Below are 18430 nucleotides of genomic sequence, written 5' to 3' on the forward strand. Positions count from 1 at the left end.
CCAAGCCCCGTCCCCTTGGGATTGCTGAAGATCTATCGGGTGCCTCGAATGATGTTTATAGTCGGCTCTCAAACCTTAATGAATGGACTGTTGAATATTTAACAAAGATGTCCTTTCTTCAAAGTGCTAAAAAGTCATTGGAGTTTGACAAGCACTAAAACCAAACAAAAGACAAAGAGTTTTAAGTGGACTTGACTTATTATCCCCTCCATTCATCCGCAATTCAGGAAAGCATCCCTAATTCAGCAAAGTAATTAACCTCTTGTTTAGGACCCATTGAACTCCTGGAAACAAAGCCCGCCTAAATGCCTCCCCGAAAGGAGCCCATCCATTGCTCAACTTCCACTCCGGGAGGACAGCACAGCCCCACTATTCCTCCCCTCACCAGCATCCTCCACACCACGCCAAGACCCAAAACCCGGCCTGAATACTAGATCCCAAAGGGCAGAAACCCGCAGGGTTTCTCCCATCCTGGAGGCAAGGGAGCCCCCCAGGGCCACCCGCTCCAGAGGGTCACCGCCGGGTGACAGCGCGCGACGCACGCCGCGCTATCGACAAGCCAGATGGACTGCAAAAAAGACAGGGAGGAGACGAGTTTCACAGAAGTGTGAATTTGAATCACCCACACCATAAAGCAGCCTGGCTAAATGCCCTCAAACATTAAAGCAGGCGGGCAGACCCCGAAAGAAAGACAGCTTCTTTCAAGCCAGAACTATTTTTTTTTTTAATTTTTTTTTTCTGCCTTCTGTGAAGCTGCCCTGGGCCTGCAAACAAAGCCTGCTGCCCGAGACCTCAGCCCTGCCGAGCTGCTGCTGCCCATCACGAGGACACGCAGCCTGCAATGATGCTGGCCCCTTTTTCCAGCCATTTCGCCCCGCTTTTGGGACCTAACCGGCATTTTTGAGGTCAAACGTCCAGCCCTGTTAGCACAGGAGAAGGCGGCTGCACTTTGTGCATCCAGCTCCTGGCTGAGCGCAGATCCACCAAGAAAATTCCCAGCTGGCAGCTCAGGATGGGGACATTTCACCCCCCAAGCATTACCGCACAGGGCATGGGGCTGAGGCAGCAGGCTCAGGATGCTCCTCGTGCCCAAATGCTGCACCCCGGGGAGGCTCCTGCGATGGCTCCTAAATGTCAGCGGTGCCACCGAAGGCCAGGGGAGCGGGGATTGGTGCCGGCGTTAAGCTGCAAATGAGCTTTCACAGTGTGAGTGATGGAAAACAAATTTTAAAGGGATTAAATCGGAGGGAGGAGGGAGGGGCTGGCTCCACACGGAGGAGGAAAGGTCGGTGCAGAGCCCAGCGGGGCACTGAGCAATGCCACCTCCCGGAGGGCAGAGCCATTAATACCCCGGATCTTTTTGCTCAGGGGCTTGGTGCTCCCCGCATGGGACCAACACACAGCATGGGACCCACACTGCTTGCTGAGGGGCTGCAAAACCCCATTTCATTTAGGGGACACAACAACCAAGCTGGGCAGGCATCAGGGAGCAAACTCTAACAGCAGGGAGCGAGCGATGCACCAGCGAGCCAGGATGCAGAGGGAAGGGGCAGGCAAAACTGGCCGTGGCCCAAGCAACTTCCCTCAGCTTCCCAAAACAAATTTCCCTGGAAGCACCCCTAAAGCCTGGCGGGTCCCAGGTCTCAGTGGCAAGGGTGTCGACCCTATATGGAACAACCAACAGCAGGCAGCATCCTCCCCGCACACCTGGGAGCAGGGCAGCGGACGGCAAGGGCTGCGAGCTCCCCCCTGGAGCCCCCAAAATCTCCGTCAGCTGCCCCGGAGGGAGCAGCCTGCCAACGAGGCGTGTATGGGGCAGGGAAACACCGCAGGATCTCGTGCCTTGGGTCACTCACCGAGGTGTTCTGGCACTGGATGCTGGTGCTGTTGAAGCGCAGGGCGGTGACGCGGGTGGTGCTGCCGGGGATGTGGAAGATGCACTCGTAGTTGCGCTGCCCCGACTGCGGCTGCGGCAGGTTCTTGGCCGTCAGGGTGATGGGCTTCACCACCCCCACGGGGATGTAGATCTGGGTGGAGGGCAGGATCTGCGGGCAGTCCTGCAAGGAGAGAGAGGGGCAGAGATGAAGTGGGAAAGCTGCACGGCCTCCCCTAGCAGCGGGACCCCCCGCCTTGGCCAGGCAGGGCCGTGCGCTGCCAGAACGCCCCGACGGCCACCCCGAGGAAATCCCCGTGTGCACCCAACCCCAAATGGGCTCCTCGTGGCTGCTCTGGCCTCGACACAGAAAAGGAGACTGGAGAGGAGCCTTGCGGCACGGAACTGGGCGTTTTGGGTCAAAATGGCTGTAACAAGACAGGCTTTGACGCTGGCATTGCTGTCAGTAGGTTTCAGGGTAAACACCCACTGGGTACACGCCGTCAAGCTTCCCTCTCAGACATCACGCAGCCTCCACTCCCCTTTCTCCATGAAGGGATGGACAAGGCTTTCCCCCTGCCCCTCTGCAACACCACACAGCGCTCTGCAGTGCGTTTTGCTGCCGTTTCGAACCGTGGCCAGCTCGAAGCAGCCTCACCCCAAGCAGCCTGACCGCGGGGGGCCTAAAAAACAGCGCCAACAGCGAGGGGATGATGATGACTCCGAGCCGGGGAGGAAGGCGAGGGCAGGGAGTGGTCCCAGCTCCCTGGGGAAGGAGCCATCGGGAGGGCAAAGCGAAGCGCTCGGCTTTTAATAGCCGCTGGCGCCCAGCTGCTCCGGGGGAGCCGCGAGCTGCGTGCGCAAAGCACAGGGGAGCAGGAGGGAGCAAAAATAAATGAGCTCAGGCAGAAAAAAAAACAGCTCCGCGTCCCCGACGGATGCCACTTCGGCAACAACAGCCTGATGCAATCCCACGCCGGCCTTGCAGAGCCTGGCGGAGGTCTCGCACCCACAGCAGCGACCCCGGGAAGTGGCAGCTTTAAATAACGGGGGCACTGGGGAACAGCTCGTGTTAAAATGAGCTGGTCCCAAAACAGAAAGTGCTGCTGCTGCCCAGGGCACGTCCAGCCCGTGCCACCAGAAGCCACACGTGATTGAGGCTGCCCAGGTGCCTCCTGCAGCCACTGGCACTGTGCTGGACCCTGCAGAGCCGCAGGCTGAGATAAATCCATCAAACGTGGCAGAGAAATAAAAAGCAATTGTTTTGCTTGGCGAGTATTGACAGCAAACCCCAACTCGTTTCACTTTTCCAGTTTGCTGTTCCTCTCCAGCCTGTATTCCCCAAAAGCACGATTTTTAAGGGGGAAAAACCACTTGTCCCCAAATCGTACTACAGAAAACAAAAGCAGGGCCAGGCTGGGGACCCTCAGCACTGTCCCTGCCACGACTGATCCTCCTCAAAGCAGCACTGAAGGTGCCCTCGATTACAGAATCACAGCTTGCTCTCCAACCCCACCACCTCCTCAATTTCCCATCACTGGTGCTCCCGATCCTGCCAGGGCACTGGGTACCTCCACCTGCCCTTGTGCCCACCACGGCTGCTCCCAAGACCCCCGGGAGATGCAGGGAAGGAGGCAGGCACAGGCATCCCCCCCCCCCCATCCCCGATGCAGGCACGCGGGGCGGATTTTCTGCCCGGCGCTCTGAGCCGGAGCCGAGTCCCCCCGGCTACGTCACTCGCTCTGCATCTGCCGGCTGAAGCCGAGTGTCTCATCCAGCAAAAATTTCAGCCGGCTCCAAAACAGGAAGCACCTGGTGCTGGTGGGTGCTGGGGCAGCGCTGCCCAGCCCTCGGGGTGGCAGGAGGGGTGGGGGCACTCGGACAGCTCATTTCCCCTCCGAGCCCTTCGAGCAGCTGACGACGCTCGCCCCAGCACTGCCTGTCACTTAAATCCCTTGGAAATGTCCGATACTCCCCCCGTCCTGCAGAAACCAGGCCTCTCTGCACATCCCTTGCTTCCAGGATCGGGGAGCTACAACGTGCTGGGATGAGCAGACAGCAAGGCACCCTGCCCCCGCCTTCCCGAGCGCTGCACAAGGCAGATTTGCTCCCATTAAAGATGTTTTCCCAGCTGGTTCAGGACATTACGAGGGCGCCCAAGTTTGCTTGGAGAGCTGAGAGACTGAGCCACGCTGCAAAGCTGTGGTTTGGGTTTCTCTGGCAGCTCCCGGCTCCAGCTGCAAGGCTGTTATCACCAGCAGGGGTGCGATGAGGGCAGTCTGGGGCTGGCCCTGACCCTGGCTTCCCCCTGCCCAAGTCCCCGGTGAGCAGGGTTGGTCAGGGAGCAGCTGAGGGGCACAGCAGGGGCACCACGGGGACATTCCCAGGAGCTGGGCACACGTGGAGCGGCTGCAGCAGCGCGGCAGGACAGCTATGGAGAGGTGAAGATGGATGGGGAAGGGCACTCACCACCATCCCCTTCTCCTCCAGCTGCCCGAGCACCCGGAGGGCCGGACCTCTTCCCAACAAGGCACAGCTTTCTCTGAGGTTTTTGGGGTCCCCCGCCGAGTCCTCCTGTGCTCGGCCGTTCCCATCAGCCAGGGGAACGAAGAACAACCACGAGCCTGAGCAAACACACTCGGTCCCCGCAGGTCACAAGCCTTTCGCCCCCAGCAGTGGCTCCACATCGGGCAGACACCGGGGAACGTCTCCGGAGAGCGACTGCTGGGGAAAGGGGAATTCGGCCCCAATCCCTGATCACACCCACAGCCACCACCGGGCGCTGCAAGCAGGGACAAGCGAAGAGCAGCCCGTGCTGCTTCGTCATCCCTTCCCACCCCTTCACCCCCCGGAGGAAGCCGCAGAGGGCCGAGAGCTCTGGGAAGGAGACGTAATCAAAGGCTGCGGAGCTGAGGGCTGGAAGCCACAGAAGCCAGCAGGCAGGGACATCCTTCCTGCTGCTGCCGTTCCCAGGCAGATTTACACGCCTGGTGGCTCCTGCCCACACCCCAAAAGAGCCCAGTTACCCCAGACTTTCAGGGGAACGTCCCAGGCATGCCCAGGACGGTGCTGCGGGTTTGCATTTCCCAGCAGAACGCCCACCTCCCACCCGGGAAAGAAAGGAATGACGCTGCCAGTGGGAAGCAGCAGCTACCGGGTTAAGCTCCACTATTAACAGATTTTCGTGCCTTTCCTGACCCGTGCCCACCACACTCAAACCAAGCGAGCTGCAGACAGACCAAATCCTGCTTAAAATAACTCTGGGAGTTACACATCCTGCCGGCGAGGCTCGGGCTGACCGTCCACTGTGGGTTTGTGCAGCGGTGCCGCGGTCTGGCACCGAGTCACCCCTGCCCACTGCCGGGCTGCAGGGCCGGGGACAGGGGCAGGATTTCGGATCTCAGCCCAGACGGGCAGCCCACAGATGTGGCTGGGCCGAGGGTGTCCGGCCACCCCTGCCAGGAACTGCTGAGGCCGCACCAAAGTGCAAACGAGCTGCGCCAGGCTCGCCAGACCTCAAGGCAGGCGCCGCTCCAGGTCCCAGGGTGACCAAGAGGTCTGCCGGGGGACAGCTTGCCCTGGAAGTGACACGAGTCCCCTGGGAAAGGTGCCCATGTCCCAAAGACAGCACACCGGGGGTGTTACCAGCTGCGTTGGCTTGGAAGGGACGGGGGAAGAGCGCCAGCACTGCCCCCCGTGCGCACCAGCGCTGCTGGGAACCGCTGGCGCTGAGCATCCTCTGTTTGCAGAAGCTGGCTGGGAAGGCAACCTCGAGGACAGGCTGATCCCTCGCCAGATTTCTTCAGGGCACAAGCTGGGAGAAAACAGCTTTTTCTAATCTTCTCGTGTTACACAATTCCCCTTTGTGTGGGGTTGCTGAGCTGGGCTCCTTCTGGCCCGTGCATCACGCGGGCCGTGCGGGACACGCTCGAGCACCGATGAGCGCAACGCAAGCCCCTGGCGCTGGGATAAAACCACGAGGGAAGCAAGAGAAGGTGCCAAAACTTGGGAGTTGGGTTGTCTGGGGTGGAAGGGACGGCAGAAAGCCATCGCTGCTCTCACGTCCCAGCAAGTCCGAGGAGCTGGGCACGCAGAGGTGACATCCCGTGGGCAGAGAGGGGACAGAAGGGGCTGTTCAACAAGCGGCGTCCCCTTTCCAACATCCTCCTGCTGCTGTGCAGAAATGGCAAGTGCCGAGCCCACCTACCCACATGTGAGAGCGGTGGTTGGGCTTCTGCAGCTCTCCAGGAGGCTTTGCTCAGCTCCACGCCCAGAGGAACGATGTTGGATCCAGCAGAGCAGGTAATGCCACCGTCTGCTGGAAGGCCACCCGCATCCTTCGCTCCTGAAGCCCGAAGAGGTGCAGGGAGCCCAAATCTTCTCCTGTAGACACAGCAGCTCCACGCAGAGAGGCAGCAGGTCCAGGCATCCTGGTTTTCCACAGGGAATGGTGAAGAACACATGCAGGGCTAGCCCCAGGATGGGTGAAGATGCTGCTCCATCCATCGGGTCCCAGCACACGAGGAATTGTGCTGCTGGTGGCCACGCACCGGCTGAGTGATGGCCCAGCTCTCCCGTCCCCTCCCGGAGGGCTCGAGCTCCTCAAGTAATGGCAGAGGCAGGCAGGATGCAGGGGGAAAATTGATTGTTCCCTGCTGGGAGCTTGATCTGTTCCAGTGAGGAGCCCAGAGCAGCTCCAGAGGCAGGGTCAGGAGGAGAAAAGCAGCACGTGAGTGATATGGCTGAGGGCTCCCCGGCCACAGGCGGTCCCATCCAACTCGAAGCCCAGCACTGAAGCATGGGGACATGGAGGACAGCAACCCCGATCCAGAAGGGGACCCAGGTCCTCACCGAGGATGAAGGGAGACATCGTAAGGCACAAATACCACGAGATCCACTCGGATATGTGGCTGCTGCTCCTCCCGAGCAGACAGACACAGCGGGAGGCTTGCTCTCGTGGCAGCCAGGACGGCAAAGTCTTGTGAGGCTCCTCAGACAGGCCTCTTTTGTTCTTTGTTCCCAGGAACCAAGCCCTGGCTTGGCGGCCACCACGGCACAAGCTCTGACGGAGCTCAGAGCCCGAACAGCCAGCGTGGGGGAGGTTTCTCTGAGCCAATTTGGCAAACGCCCTCCCCAGGCCACCATCCCCTTGCACTGCTCAGCAGGGCACTGCCGCCCCGCTCCCAGCACCACGCCTCAGGCAGCATGACTGGAAACCCAGGTAGGCTCAGCCTGAGACACTTCCTCTGGGTTTGGCAGCCTCAGGAGAGACTGTCCTCCCCAAAACTCTCCCTTCAGGACCCACAGACACACAGGTTGCTTGCCAGACCTCGCCAGATCCAGCCCAAGCAGCCAGCCATGCCCTGGCAGGTTGCAGAAGCAGGGAGCTCCTGGAGGTGCCCCGTGAGCGATGGATTTCCCCAGCTGATGGCACAGATGCTGTGCAGGATAAACCCCCACAAAGTAACATGCTTCTTTGCAAAGTATTAGAGACGAAGAAGGCGTGAGGTGCAGCAAGATGGTTTGTTTTACGGATTTAAACCTTCCCCACTCTGAAAACAAGTTGTTCTGCAATGACAATTCAAGCTTGCTCCCTTCAAAAACATCAAAGGAAAATGCTTAAGCATCTCTGCCTTTGTTTTTCACTTCATTCAGCCTAAAGTGCTTTCTGACTTAGCCCAGATTCCCAAACAGCCTCTGCAGTGACACTTCCCAGCTCGTACAGCCTCTCCCCGCCAGCAGGCAGCCCCTCAGCTCTTCCCACAACTCCCTCCTCGCTCCCCAGCACCGCGGGCATGGCCTGCGTGGGAAATGAGGCGGTGGGAAAGATTGGGAAAACGCTTTTCCTCTGGCTAAACCCATCCCTGAAGGGCAAGGGACCGCGACGGGACAAGGGGAGGAGAGCAGAGGTGGCTCGCCTTACCTCGGAGAGCTTGACGCGCCCCTCCAGGAAGGAGCAGTCGGCGGCGTTGTGGGTGCAGATGTGCCGGTATTTGCACCAGTGGCAGGGGAAGGAGCCGTTCACGCAGGACAGGCAGCTGTGGAGAGAGCAAAGCAGCAGCGTTAGGTGGTGGCAGCAGGGGTCAAACCCCACAGGTTTTGACCAGGGCCAATGCTGTGGGGCTGCGTGGGGGCTACACAGCACCACGAGGTCGCCCGGTGCGTAAAGGAGCGGGTTTGAGGCCTCTCTCCCCAAAACCCCAAGGGATGGCAGAGCTGTGCACCCAGGGCTTTGCTGCCCAGGCTGGGCAGCACCAAAGGGGTGCTTCGTCCTTCCCCCAGCGCCCACCACGCTCCCCGTGCTTGGAGGAGCTGAGCCCGTCCCTCCCCGCCAGCCCTGGAGGGGGCCGCGCTGCAGCTCCGGGAGCTGGGTTGTGGTGTGCTGAAAGGCAACCTTAGCACCAGGGCTCTCGGCTGCGGGGAGAGGGGGCAGAAGAGCCAGCTTAATGCACGCTCATTGAGAGGAGAATGAGAAGTGGCTAAAGGTTGGGGCAGATTAACGGCTGGGGACCGTGGTGCCTTTCAGCCGCGCACAATGCGCCGCGTGTGACCCGCTCCCACCCCAAATGCTTCCCTCTTCCTGCATAGAAAGCCCGGGACGGGCACCCCAAATCCCTGCCCCTGCATCCTTCAGAGATGTGGGGACAGCTCAGGTTGCCCAGGCACCCGTGGGGCTTTGTGGGGCCGCAGCTCCCCGCCCGGGGGCTTCACACCCCGTTACATCCACAGCGATAGCTTCCTAAATCCATGCGCACACGCTAAGGAAATATTTAATTAAGCTGCTTGTAAAGGGGGCTGGAAGTCATTTCCATGTTTCGCTCACATTTTCACTTCCAAATGAACAGCCCTTTTAGCTTTACCCACAAATATGCTAATTGAGATGCTCCTTATGCAAATATATGCGATTTTATTTCAGCTGCAGAGATTCGACTTAAAAGCACAGCCGTGGCCTCCTAGCTCCGCTTGCTTTGATGGAGAGAGGTGCAGGGGGGGCACGGGGGACACAAAAGGACTGCTCCTACCCCTGGGTGCTCGCCCTGAAGGGCTCAAGCACACAACCTGGGGGGCAGGTAAATGGGGGACACCTCCACCTTCTATCTCGCTCCCTGCTGGCTGCTTCTAACCAACTGGGTCGCTTTTAAAGCGATCATTTTCAGGGATGATTTTCAAAGAGCCCCCGTAAGGGCGCTCAGCACACACCTCTGGCCCCACAGCACCTCAGGCCTGTCCCAGGGAGCACGGCCTGGAGGCCGAGGTGAGCCTCAAGCACCCGGGTGCCAGGCACACGGCTCATTAAACCCCAGAAACCAACAAAAAATAATTAGGGACTGTGGGCAGGAGAGGCCGAGCTCCAAGGTCGGGCCCTGTGGAGGAGCTGGGGATGTCCCGGGGCGGCCGTTTGTCCCCGCGGGCTGTTCCCCACACAGGAGCAGGCTGCTCGGCAGCACGGTGCCATCTGTGCTGTCTCTCTCCTTCCCACGGTCAGGCTCTTCTCCCTCGTCACTCCTCGCCTAAGAGGCTTTCATCACTCCTGATAATTAGGGGGAGTTTCTGCCGCCTGTGCTGAAGCCCCCCCGCTCCCTGAAGCGAGGCAGGGAGAGCCCAGCCAGGCACAGCACCGACACACGGACCCTTGGGGACCCTCGGTTTGCTCCCCTCGTCCCCAATTCCTTCCCCGGAGCCCTTACAGGGACTGGGGAGAGGCGAAGCCTCCAGGGAGGGCAGGAAAAAAGGAGGGAACCTCGGCTGTGCTCCCCTCCCTCCTAACACCCTTGTGCACGAGGAGCTGTAACCTCTCCAGGATTTCAGGCTCGCTCTGTGCACACATTCCCAGTCCTAAAACAAGCCTGGGCTTGCTGCCTGCCATAAATCCTCCCCCAGAACGAGCCGGCAGGCGGCTCCCCACCAGCAGCATGGGGATGGGCACAGCTCTGGGCAGGCTGGGGGCAGCACCGGAGCCTGCCCGCGGCCTTGGTGCTCGCCCCCCGGCTCACTGCCAGGCTGCCTCGAGGCCTCCTGGTGCTGCTCCCCTCGGGTTTCCAAACCCACCTCTGGCAGCCCCAGACCTCTCTCGGTCGGAGAAGCCAGCGGGGAGCGGGCTCACCGCCCCCTGCCCTTCCCAGCTGCCAGCCCCAGGCGTGCCACGCGTGCCTCGCCGCCGCATCGGCATCCAGGCGGCCTGGGAACGCGGCCGCTCGCCTCTCTTATCTCCGGCCTGAAAGAGCTGAGAGCTCTCTCCAGTGCTCCGAGCGGAGAGGGAAAGGCAGAAAACAAAACCGGCATCCGCAGGAGTGAGATAAGGCTGGGCGAGCAAACAAGAGAGGGAGGGAGAGAGGGGAAGGAGAGGCCGGCTAAAGGTGAACCCACCAGCTCCGTCCACCCCGCAAGTGGGCTTCGGAGAAGCAGCAAGGCAGGGGAATAATCCCGTGCTGAACAGGAGCAGCGTGTTTTTGGGGGAAGGACACAGCACAAACTGAGACGAGAGGGGCTGAGTTCAGTGACACCCAGCGCAGAACGAGGGAGGGTCACGGAGAGGGGAACGACGAACACGGCGCTGGTGCAAACAGCATCTGCGTGCGCTCGCCACACACCGCCCATGAGCCCCCAGGCTGCTCCTCAGACCTTCTCCTGGCAAGGAGGATGTGTCCTTAGTGGAGAGCCAGCTCCAGCACAGCCTGCATCTGGAGCAGCAGCTGCACGGGGTGAGGGGCCGAGCTGCAGCACTTGGGGCTCTATATCCATCGCTTTGCCCCAGGGACGAGGGGAAGCTGGAAGAGCAGCGGGAGCGGGCAGGCAGTGCCCCCAGCCCCTACCCAGACCCCCACCACGAGGCAGACCCACAGCAGGAGATCTGCTCTCACCTCCCTCCAGCCCTCTCTGCCCATCTCAAACCACCAGCTTGCTGCTCTCCCTTTTTTGGGGGACTTTTCCATCCCTGCTGTGAAGGGTTTTGCTCGGGGTCCTGCTCACGGGTACAGGGGTTGGGCACAGGAAACCCACTGCATCCACACCTCTCTGCCTAGAGCTTGCAGAATCGGACCCTGAGTTTTAAACTCTTCAGAAGTAACTCGTTTGAAACACACGGCCAGGCTGCACCAGCCCTCCTCCTCGCTCACAGCAGAGGTGACCTAGCAGAGGTTATCCCGAGCAGTCTCCGGTGCGATCCTGCGGGGTTTCCCACCTGCCCTAGGCTGGGAACAGGCGCAGATCTGTTACCGCCTCGCAGCTCAGAGGTGGTAAAACACAGACACACTTCGTGAGCCGCCCGCAGCCATCTGTCCGTGCCGTGGAGGAGAAAGCATCTGCAAGCATCTGGAAATCAGCAGCCCCGGCTTTGCAAGCTGCTACCGAGCGTGCCGCGGGCAGCCCGGCCGGACAGGAGCCTGGTAACAAGGCTGGCACCGTCCCACGCTGCCACCAAGGGACAAAGCAAGCGGCCGGCGGGCTCTGCGGCACGGCAGGCAGGCGAGGAGAGCAGCCCCGCTGCTCCCAGCCCCTGAGCTAGGCATTAAAATCCCATTTGCCTAATGGGGACTTATAGGGCCAGCCCGACCTGTGCGACGGGGCTGCCCTACTTGAACGCAGCAGTCGCATCTCTCCTCGACGCTGCTCGAGATGTTCAGCACCCTCGGGGACGTTCAGCACCCCGGCACCACAACTGGCACAGCCATGAGGGCAGTACCACTGTTACCCCATGGATGTGCACGAGCACAGCACAGGCATTCATCGGCACCAATTTCAAGTCTGCCCGGCTCCCCGCTCTCAGCATCAGTCCCCCCTGACCTGGGATTTTTCTCCTTTGCCTGTGCCACCACCTGGGTTTTGCTTCCACACCACTCATGGCCACGGCTTTGCCTCTGCCCACATGCCGGGGGCATTTTGGTGACGTGCCAGGCATGCCACAGCATCACACAAGTGCCAACACTCGCATCCTCCTCCCTGCCGTCTCCACTTGCCAGCCCCCAGGACCAAAAAGACAAACCCCAACAGCGGTTAAGAACCCAAATTTCCCTAAGGGAAATCCAGGCAGCAGGCATGGGGGCAGTGGGAAGAACCACGTCTCGGTTGTCCTTGGGAACAGCTGGGTTTGGAGCCTGTCGGAAACAGGGACTGGATGAGGGGGCTCTGTGCCAGCCCCACGTGGGCTCTCTCCAGGCCCCCAGCTCTGCAGCTCTCATATCCCGAGGAATTCCCCTCTCCATTGCTCCCCACCCTCGCCCTGCATTGTTCTCTGGCTTTGCAGGGGGATTTCCCATTCACCCACCTCCCTGCGCTGGAGGCAGGCGGGGAGCCTGGCATCGCGGCTTTATCTTGAAAGGGGACTCATTTCCCAGAGAATGCTTTGAAGAGGGAGCTTAATGCTTACAAAGACAACCTCCACATCTGCACACAGGCACTCCGGCCACGGGCTGATTCATTAGACTATCAAAGCCGCCGAGTGGTCTTCAGTCGCCTGCGCCTGATCAATGCCCCATAGGAAACCCCCGAGGGAACCACGCAGGCCTCCAGCCCGGTGCTCCCCATCCCCTGAGCCCACAGGGGCAGCCCCGTGAGCTGGCGGATACCCTCCTGCATCCCTCTCTGCGAGGGACCCCAGTTTTCTGCAGCCAGCTCCAGGTTTCCTCTTCTCCACTCAATGCAGATGGTGGCTCCACCAGCAACCCCCTCCCCGACGCACAGACCTCCAGGAGAAAAAGACCCAAAACCTGGAGAAAAATAACCCAAATGTCACAACCTGGAAAAAATCCTGAGCCCCAAAGGAGCTTTCCGGGTGACCCAGAGCAGGAGGAAAGCCCTCCCCAAGGACAGGATGAGCTGTCCTTCCACGCACAGGAGCACTCCATGTGCCCCGTAGGGCACGAGCTGGTGACAGGGGTCTCAGTGCAGATCCAGCACTCTCCACTTCACATCATCCTTGCCAACCCTTAGCAAAAAGCCCCCTGTTGAGGAATTCAGGAGCATCTGACCCCAACCAGCCAATGCCCCTGACCCAGGCACACCCCCTGCACATGGAGCAAGCGGTGTTTGCAGCCAGATCTCTCCCTGCCTCACGGCAAACACCAACACACCCCTGGACAGAGGAGTTCACCAAGACATCATACAACAGTTTTACCCATCCTCAAACACCTCGTGGCCTCAAAAGCCTGCTGAAACTCCTGCCTGCTACGAGGAAAGGCTCCGCGAGACAAACCCCCACCTGCCTCCTTGGCTGCATCTCCGCCTCCTCGCAGGCTGCGGCAGGAGCCGGGCGCAGGGCTCGTCCTCGTCGCTCTGAACGGGAAACGATTTGTTTTCATTGCAAACAAACCTCACTCATTTTTCAATCACGGCAGGCTCTGCCTCCCCGCTCACCCTTCGGATCCAGCAGAGCTAGGACAAGGTCCTGCTGCGGGGCTTTTCTGCAGGAGGAGCTGGAGCAGCCCTGGTGCAGTGCCTGGTACCCCCAGCGCACCCCTCTCCGTGTTGTTACACCATTTATCGTGATTTCTGCCCATTCTGCATCACCTGGGGATCACCCACATCAGGCAGGCCGCCAGGAAAGGGGGACTGAAAACACCCCAAAGTCACAGCATCATCTCCCTGCAAAAAGGGGCTGGTGCCAAAGGGATCCCTTGTTGCAAGCTGCCAGCTGGAAGCGTCCTGTAAACGGGCACAGCGCTGCTCACCCCCTGAAAACCACGGGGCATATCAGTCCCAGAACAAGAGCTATCCTGAGAATCTGAGTCTGTACTAAGTATTTCAGGCTGCAGGTGTTAGAAAGGGGAAATCAGAGAAAGAATGAGGCACCTGATGAAAGCCTGACAGGCACTGGGAGTTGCGGGAAGGCGCCTGGAACAAACCCTTTCCAAGGACTTTCTGCCTTGGAAACGCACGGGGAGAGCTCCAAAGCCACGCAGGTGGAGGAGCATCAGCTCCCCAGGAGCTGCTCCAGCAGAAGAGCTGCCTCGCAATTCCTCTCTCTTTCCCCAGCAGTTTGAAAACCTCGCCCAAACATTTCATCCTCGGCTGAGGAATGAGTCGACGTGCAGGCCTCTGGCTCCCAAGCCAAGCCAAGCCGCCCAAATGTAAAACGAAAACATAATGCACGGTCATCAGAGAACTCCACAGGAAAAACATTAGCCTCGTGGAAAAGCACATTGCTCCTAATACAGAATTTATCAGGCTGACTTATAGATTTTCCTCTGCAAAATATGAAACCTGGATCTGAAAGGCTATTAACTCCGAGGAGATCCATTAAAGACGCCTGTCTGCAAATGGTATTTAAAAGTATTGCATCACCCCCGAGATTGTCGTGCTCTGTGGGTATGATTCGAGTGCAGGTCACATCGTTAGAACTGCCTCCAAACCCTAAAATTCTTGACGTAAGGAAAATAATAATAATGTTCACCAGCCTAGAACGTGGACTTTTCTATCAGCTCCAACCGGAGCCCATAAATATTAATGCATCCATAATTAGCCTTTTTAAATAATGCATCCAAAATTAAACATCAACGCGGTAATAAATCAGTCAGGGCTCTTTGTTGTAGGTTTGTTGGGGAAGAGGGGGGTGGGTTTTTTTGCTCCTGTGTCAGGCACATAAAATAAAATAAAATGCCAATTCCCTCCCCAGCCCTTCCCGCTGGACCAAAACGCTGTGGCCCTCGTTGGGCTAATCCGATCCTCCTCGTGCTTAGAAGTCTCGTTTCTTGCGTTTAGAAAAATAAAAGTCGCGTCTGCTTTCTGATTTGCAAAATAATGACATGCAGCCACCCTGAGCCAAAGCTGAGCTCATGTTATTGAAACCGCACGACGTGAAGGGAGACAAAGCTCATCTCGGGAGGCAAGGTGAGTGCGAAAGTCAAGTTTGCAAACTCCCTCCCCTCCCTCACTCCCCAGAGTAAATCCTGCTCCTCGTGCCAGCCCAGGCAGGGCAGAAACCCCGGGGCTGCGATGCACAAGGCTTGCAGCGCCCCACTGCAGTGGTGACAGCTTCATTTTGCTCTCTCACCTCGCTATCCCCGGGCCTTTTGGAGGCAGGCCTTGCTGCACACCCCCAGCCGGGTGCCTGCACATCTCAGCTGCCTTCCCCTGACCCACGCAGGAACCGCAGCTCGCTCGCCAAACCCCCGAGCCAGGCTGGATCCTCGGCAAAAAGCTGTCCCAAAGAGATCCCTCCGCGCTTGCTTATCTATAATTACTGATCAGCCCGAGTGCCACCATCCGTGGGAGGCTGCTGGCAGGAGCAGGAAATTGCTCGCATTCTCCAGCTCCAAATCCTTTGCCCGAACACATCCCGGCATCTCCTCCGGCGTTCCCCCGGCACAGCCCTCTCCCCGAGCACGCTGCCCACAGCTCCTCGCTCCTAGAAACCCCAGCCACTGTGCTTAGACAGCACGTCAATAACCCACACCCCCTCTGCTTTATCCCATGCACATCTCAGACCGCCTAAAAACCCGTATTTGAAGTAGGTTTCAAGGCAGCCTGACGAGAAAGCAGATTCACAATCACTTCCAGCGAGGCAGTGCTCGGGTGAAGGCCCCAGGACACGCAGCTCTGCTGGGACGTCCCAGCTCCCTCTCCACACAGCTGGGCAGGAGGTACCCCCACAGGAGAACACAACTCTCCTTTTGCATGGCCAAGTCTCTCCTGTTAACTGTTTGCAGGGATAACGAGCCGCTTGGCATTTGCAGTCACATGGACTGCTACCGCCTGCAATGCAGCAAACTCGCTTCTTCCTCCAAAGCTTCTCTCAAACCCCAAACCCCTGCTCTTAAGCGAGGTTCAGCCCTGATGCTGCGTGTTCCCACGTGCCCAAACCAGCTGCGGGCTCGCTGGTCACTGCCCCAGCTGACAAGGGCAGGAGGAGGAGGTTCCTCGCTGCCAACACCGCTACACTCCACCGCTTCCCTTTCTTCTCGCAGCATCAGCACCCACAGCCTGAGGGCTCCGCGTGCCCACGGCTCCCGCTGTCCGACCCATCCGTCCCCAGAGCGCGCTCACGAAGCCCAGGTCACTTACGACTGATGGACGCTGCAGTTGTAGAACACAAAATCCACCGAGGCAAACTTCTTCCCCGTCTCCTTGGATTTCAGGTAGAGCTTCACCACTCGCTTGTCCCCTGGGAGAGAGCAAGGCAGAGAAGGGCGTCAGAAGGGACACGGCGCGCAGCCAGGCATTCAGCCCAGGGCTGGAAGGATCTGGGCAACAACTCCACGCATCCCAGCCAACTAACAAAACCTCCACACCTGGAAATACAAGGAGGGTGCCCACCCATACCCAATCAGCCACCAAATGGGTCAGCAAGGCGCAGGCACAGCACCAAGCCCCTCCAGCTAACTGCAGCTGTCAGCACGGAGGCAGCTGCCTGGGGGTGTGCCAGTGGTGTTGGAGGGGAACTTAACAGTTTTGGGGGCAGCAGCATCCTAAAGTCTGTGGATATGTGCAGTACCTCTGCCCAGGAATGGCCCACAGCTGGGGAACGAGGCCGGCGTGCCCCATAATTAGTAGGACTGCCATGCAGACCATGGCAGTGCCAGCATGTAGCTGTGCCATGGCTTGGATGAGAGCAAGGAGCTTAAGAAGCAGCAGCAGCAAAGCCCTTTTCCTCCGACACCCCAAGAACCCTGCTCAGACCCTGGGGATTTCTGTCACGGGAGGCTGCCCTCCTCGGCGCCTGGCTATGGGACAGCCACCAGGACAAGGTTGGCCTTGGGTTTTCTTCCAACCCCACACCCAAGAGACCCGAGCTCACCGCGGCCCCTGGTGATGGGGATGACGTCCTTGGCAGAGGGAGAGCTGCAGTAGATCCTCCCGTCCTCGATGCGGCTCTCGGACTCGGTGAAGTCTTCGAAGGAGCAGTTGACTCCCGCCGAGAGGTCTGGGACGTTCCAGGCCTGCAGGACCAGCTGGGGGAGAGAAGGCAAAGCATTGCCCCAGGAAACTACCAAAAGGACTCCTCTGTGGCTGCTAGGAGCAAGCACAGCCAACAGAAAAGACCACGGGGGTGCCAGCCCTCCGCCCTCAGCCACACGTGGTGGGGAGACCTGCCCCAAGGGAGCACCATCCACCTCCAGGACCTCCCCAGCCAAGCCAAGAGCGCGGAATGACGTGGGTTAAAGAGTGAACAAACCACAGCCTGACATCCTCTGCCCTCTCCTGCACCACGAACCATTACACCTCGCCTCCCTGCAGAGCCCAAGCCCGGTGTTTGGCTAAAGCATATTTCAGAGAAAGGCATCCACTTCTGCAGACATCAAGAGGGGAGGAATCCACCTCTTCCTTTGCAAATTCATCGTCGGGGTCAGCAGTTCTCGCTTTACAAAACGCTCGCCTTATTTCTCATTTGAATTTTTCTCAGCTTCCAGCCATTAGTTCTTGTTATGCCTTTCCTTGATAGATTAAAAAGCCCTTTAGTCCCTGATATTTGCTCCTTGTAAAGGCACTTATACTCTGTAATCAAGTCACCTCTTAATCTTCTTTTTGATAAGCTAAGCAGATTGAGCTCTGGAAGCCTCGCACTGGAAGGCATTTTCGCCAGCCGTCAGCTCATTTACATGATGTTTACCGAAGGGTTCAGCCTGCTCCTCCAAGCACTCACTCCGGCCCCAGTGCCGCGTCCCCGTGTCGATCGCACCAGACCCCTGCGCTGCACCCAGCCGGGAGGCACAGAAATAACCACAGAGAGCAGAAAAGCTACGAGCTCAAAACCCCTCTGTGCTCGCAGCCTGCCCCCAGGAGCCCTTCCTGACACAGCACGGCCCCGGGATCCCGTCCAAAGGCACCGCTTTCCAGGACATCTCTCGAAAGCCGACCTTCCTCCTCGAGCTCTCACTCTGGTTTCAAGGTACCAGCACCAAACCCACTCCCTCTGCCACACCAGCCCCGCTCAAACCCCATAGCTCAGCGTGGGGATCGCATCCCCGGCTCCCTCCAGTCCCGGTGTCCCCTGCAGATCCCATCAGCAGCGACCCCACATTTATTTCCACGTTACCAATGACACCACGAAGGGCGGCCGAGCCGCGCTCTGATCCCCGCGGCAGCCCTTGCAGAGCGCTGCCGCTCAGTGACAATTCCCCTCTGACGACAACTTGGAGATCTGTCACGGAGCCAGTGCTTAATCCACTTAACACGTGCTTTATCAATATTGCATAATGCTAATTTTTAATCAGGATGTTGTGTTGCACCGAGTCAAACGCCTTGTAGAAGGCTAAAGACATCGCATCCCCGCAGTCCCTCTTCTAATTCGAGGCATAATTTCATCAAAGAACAAAATGTGGTTTGTTTGACAGAAAACCACATGGACTGGCATTAATTATGTTCCCATCTTTGATTCTTTATCACTTGTATCCTGTATCTTTTTTTTTCCACTAGTTTTTCTCAACCCGGTGTCCAACCAAGCCAACCCTAACCGTTTGGCCATCCCCTGTACCCTCCCTGCACCTGGACAGGAAAACGAGCCCCTCCTCTGCTGCCTGGGCTTTTCTCAGCGTTCCCTGATTTATCCCAAAGCCGCTTCTGCAAGCCAAGGAATGCTCTGGCCATCTCCTTCAGGACTCCTGAGTGCCAGACATCCAGACC

The 18430-nt window shown here is 58.7% G+C and overlaps 1 protein-coding gene across 4 annotated transcripts in view; it reads right to left on the reverse strand.

Moving 5' to 3' along the window:
* Positions 1–18430, reverse strand: part of PLXNA1 (plexin A1) — a 105303-nt gene that overhangs the window by 44279 nt on the left and 42594 nt on the right. For all 4 annotated transcript variants that reach the window (XM_082768513.1, XM_082768514.1, XM_082768515.1 and 1 more), the window contains exons 7-10: positions 16605–16758; positions 15872–15971; positions 7797–7911; positions 1857–2057 (exon numbers count right to left, since the gene is read on the reverse strand). In XM_082768513.1, coding sequence (XP_082624639.1) covers positions 1857–2057; positions 7797–7911; positions 15872–15971; positions 16605–16758 — 570 coding nt within the window. The remainder of the gene's footprint in view (positions 1–1856; positions 2058–7796; positions 7912–15871; positions 15972–16604; positions 16759–18430) is intronic.

This window comes from Aythya marila (assembly GCF_965140915.1).
Source record: "Aythya marila genome assembly, chromosome: 10".
In the NCBI taxonomy this organism is placed as follows: domain Eukaryota; kingdom Metazoa; phylum Chordata; class Aves; order Anseriformes; family Anatidae; genus Aythya; species Aythya marila.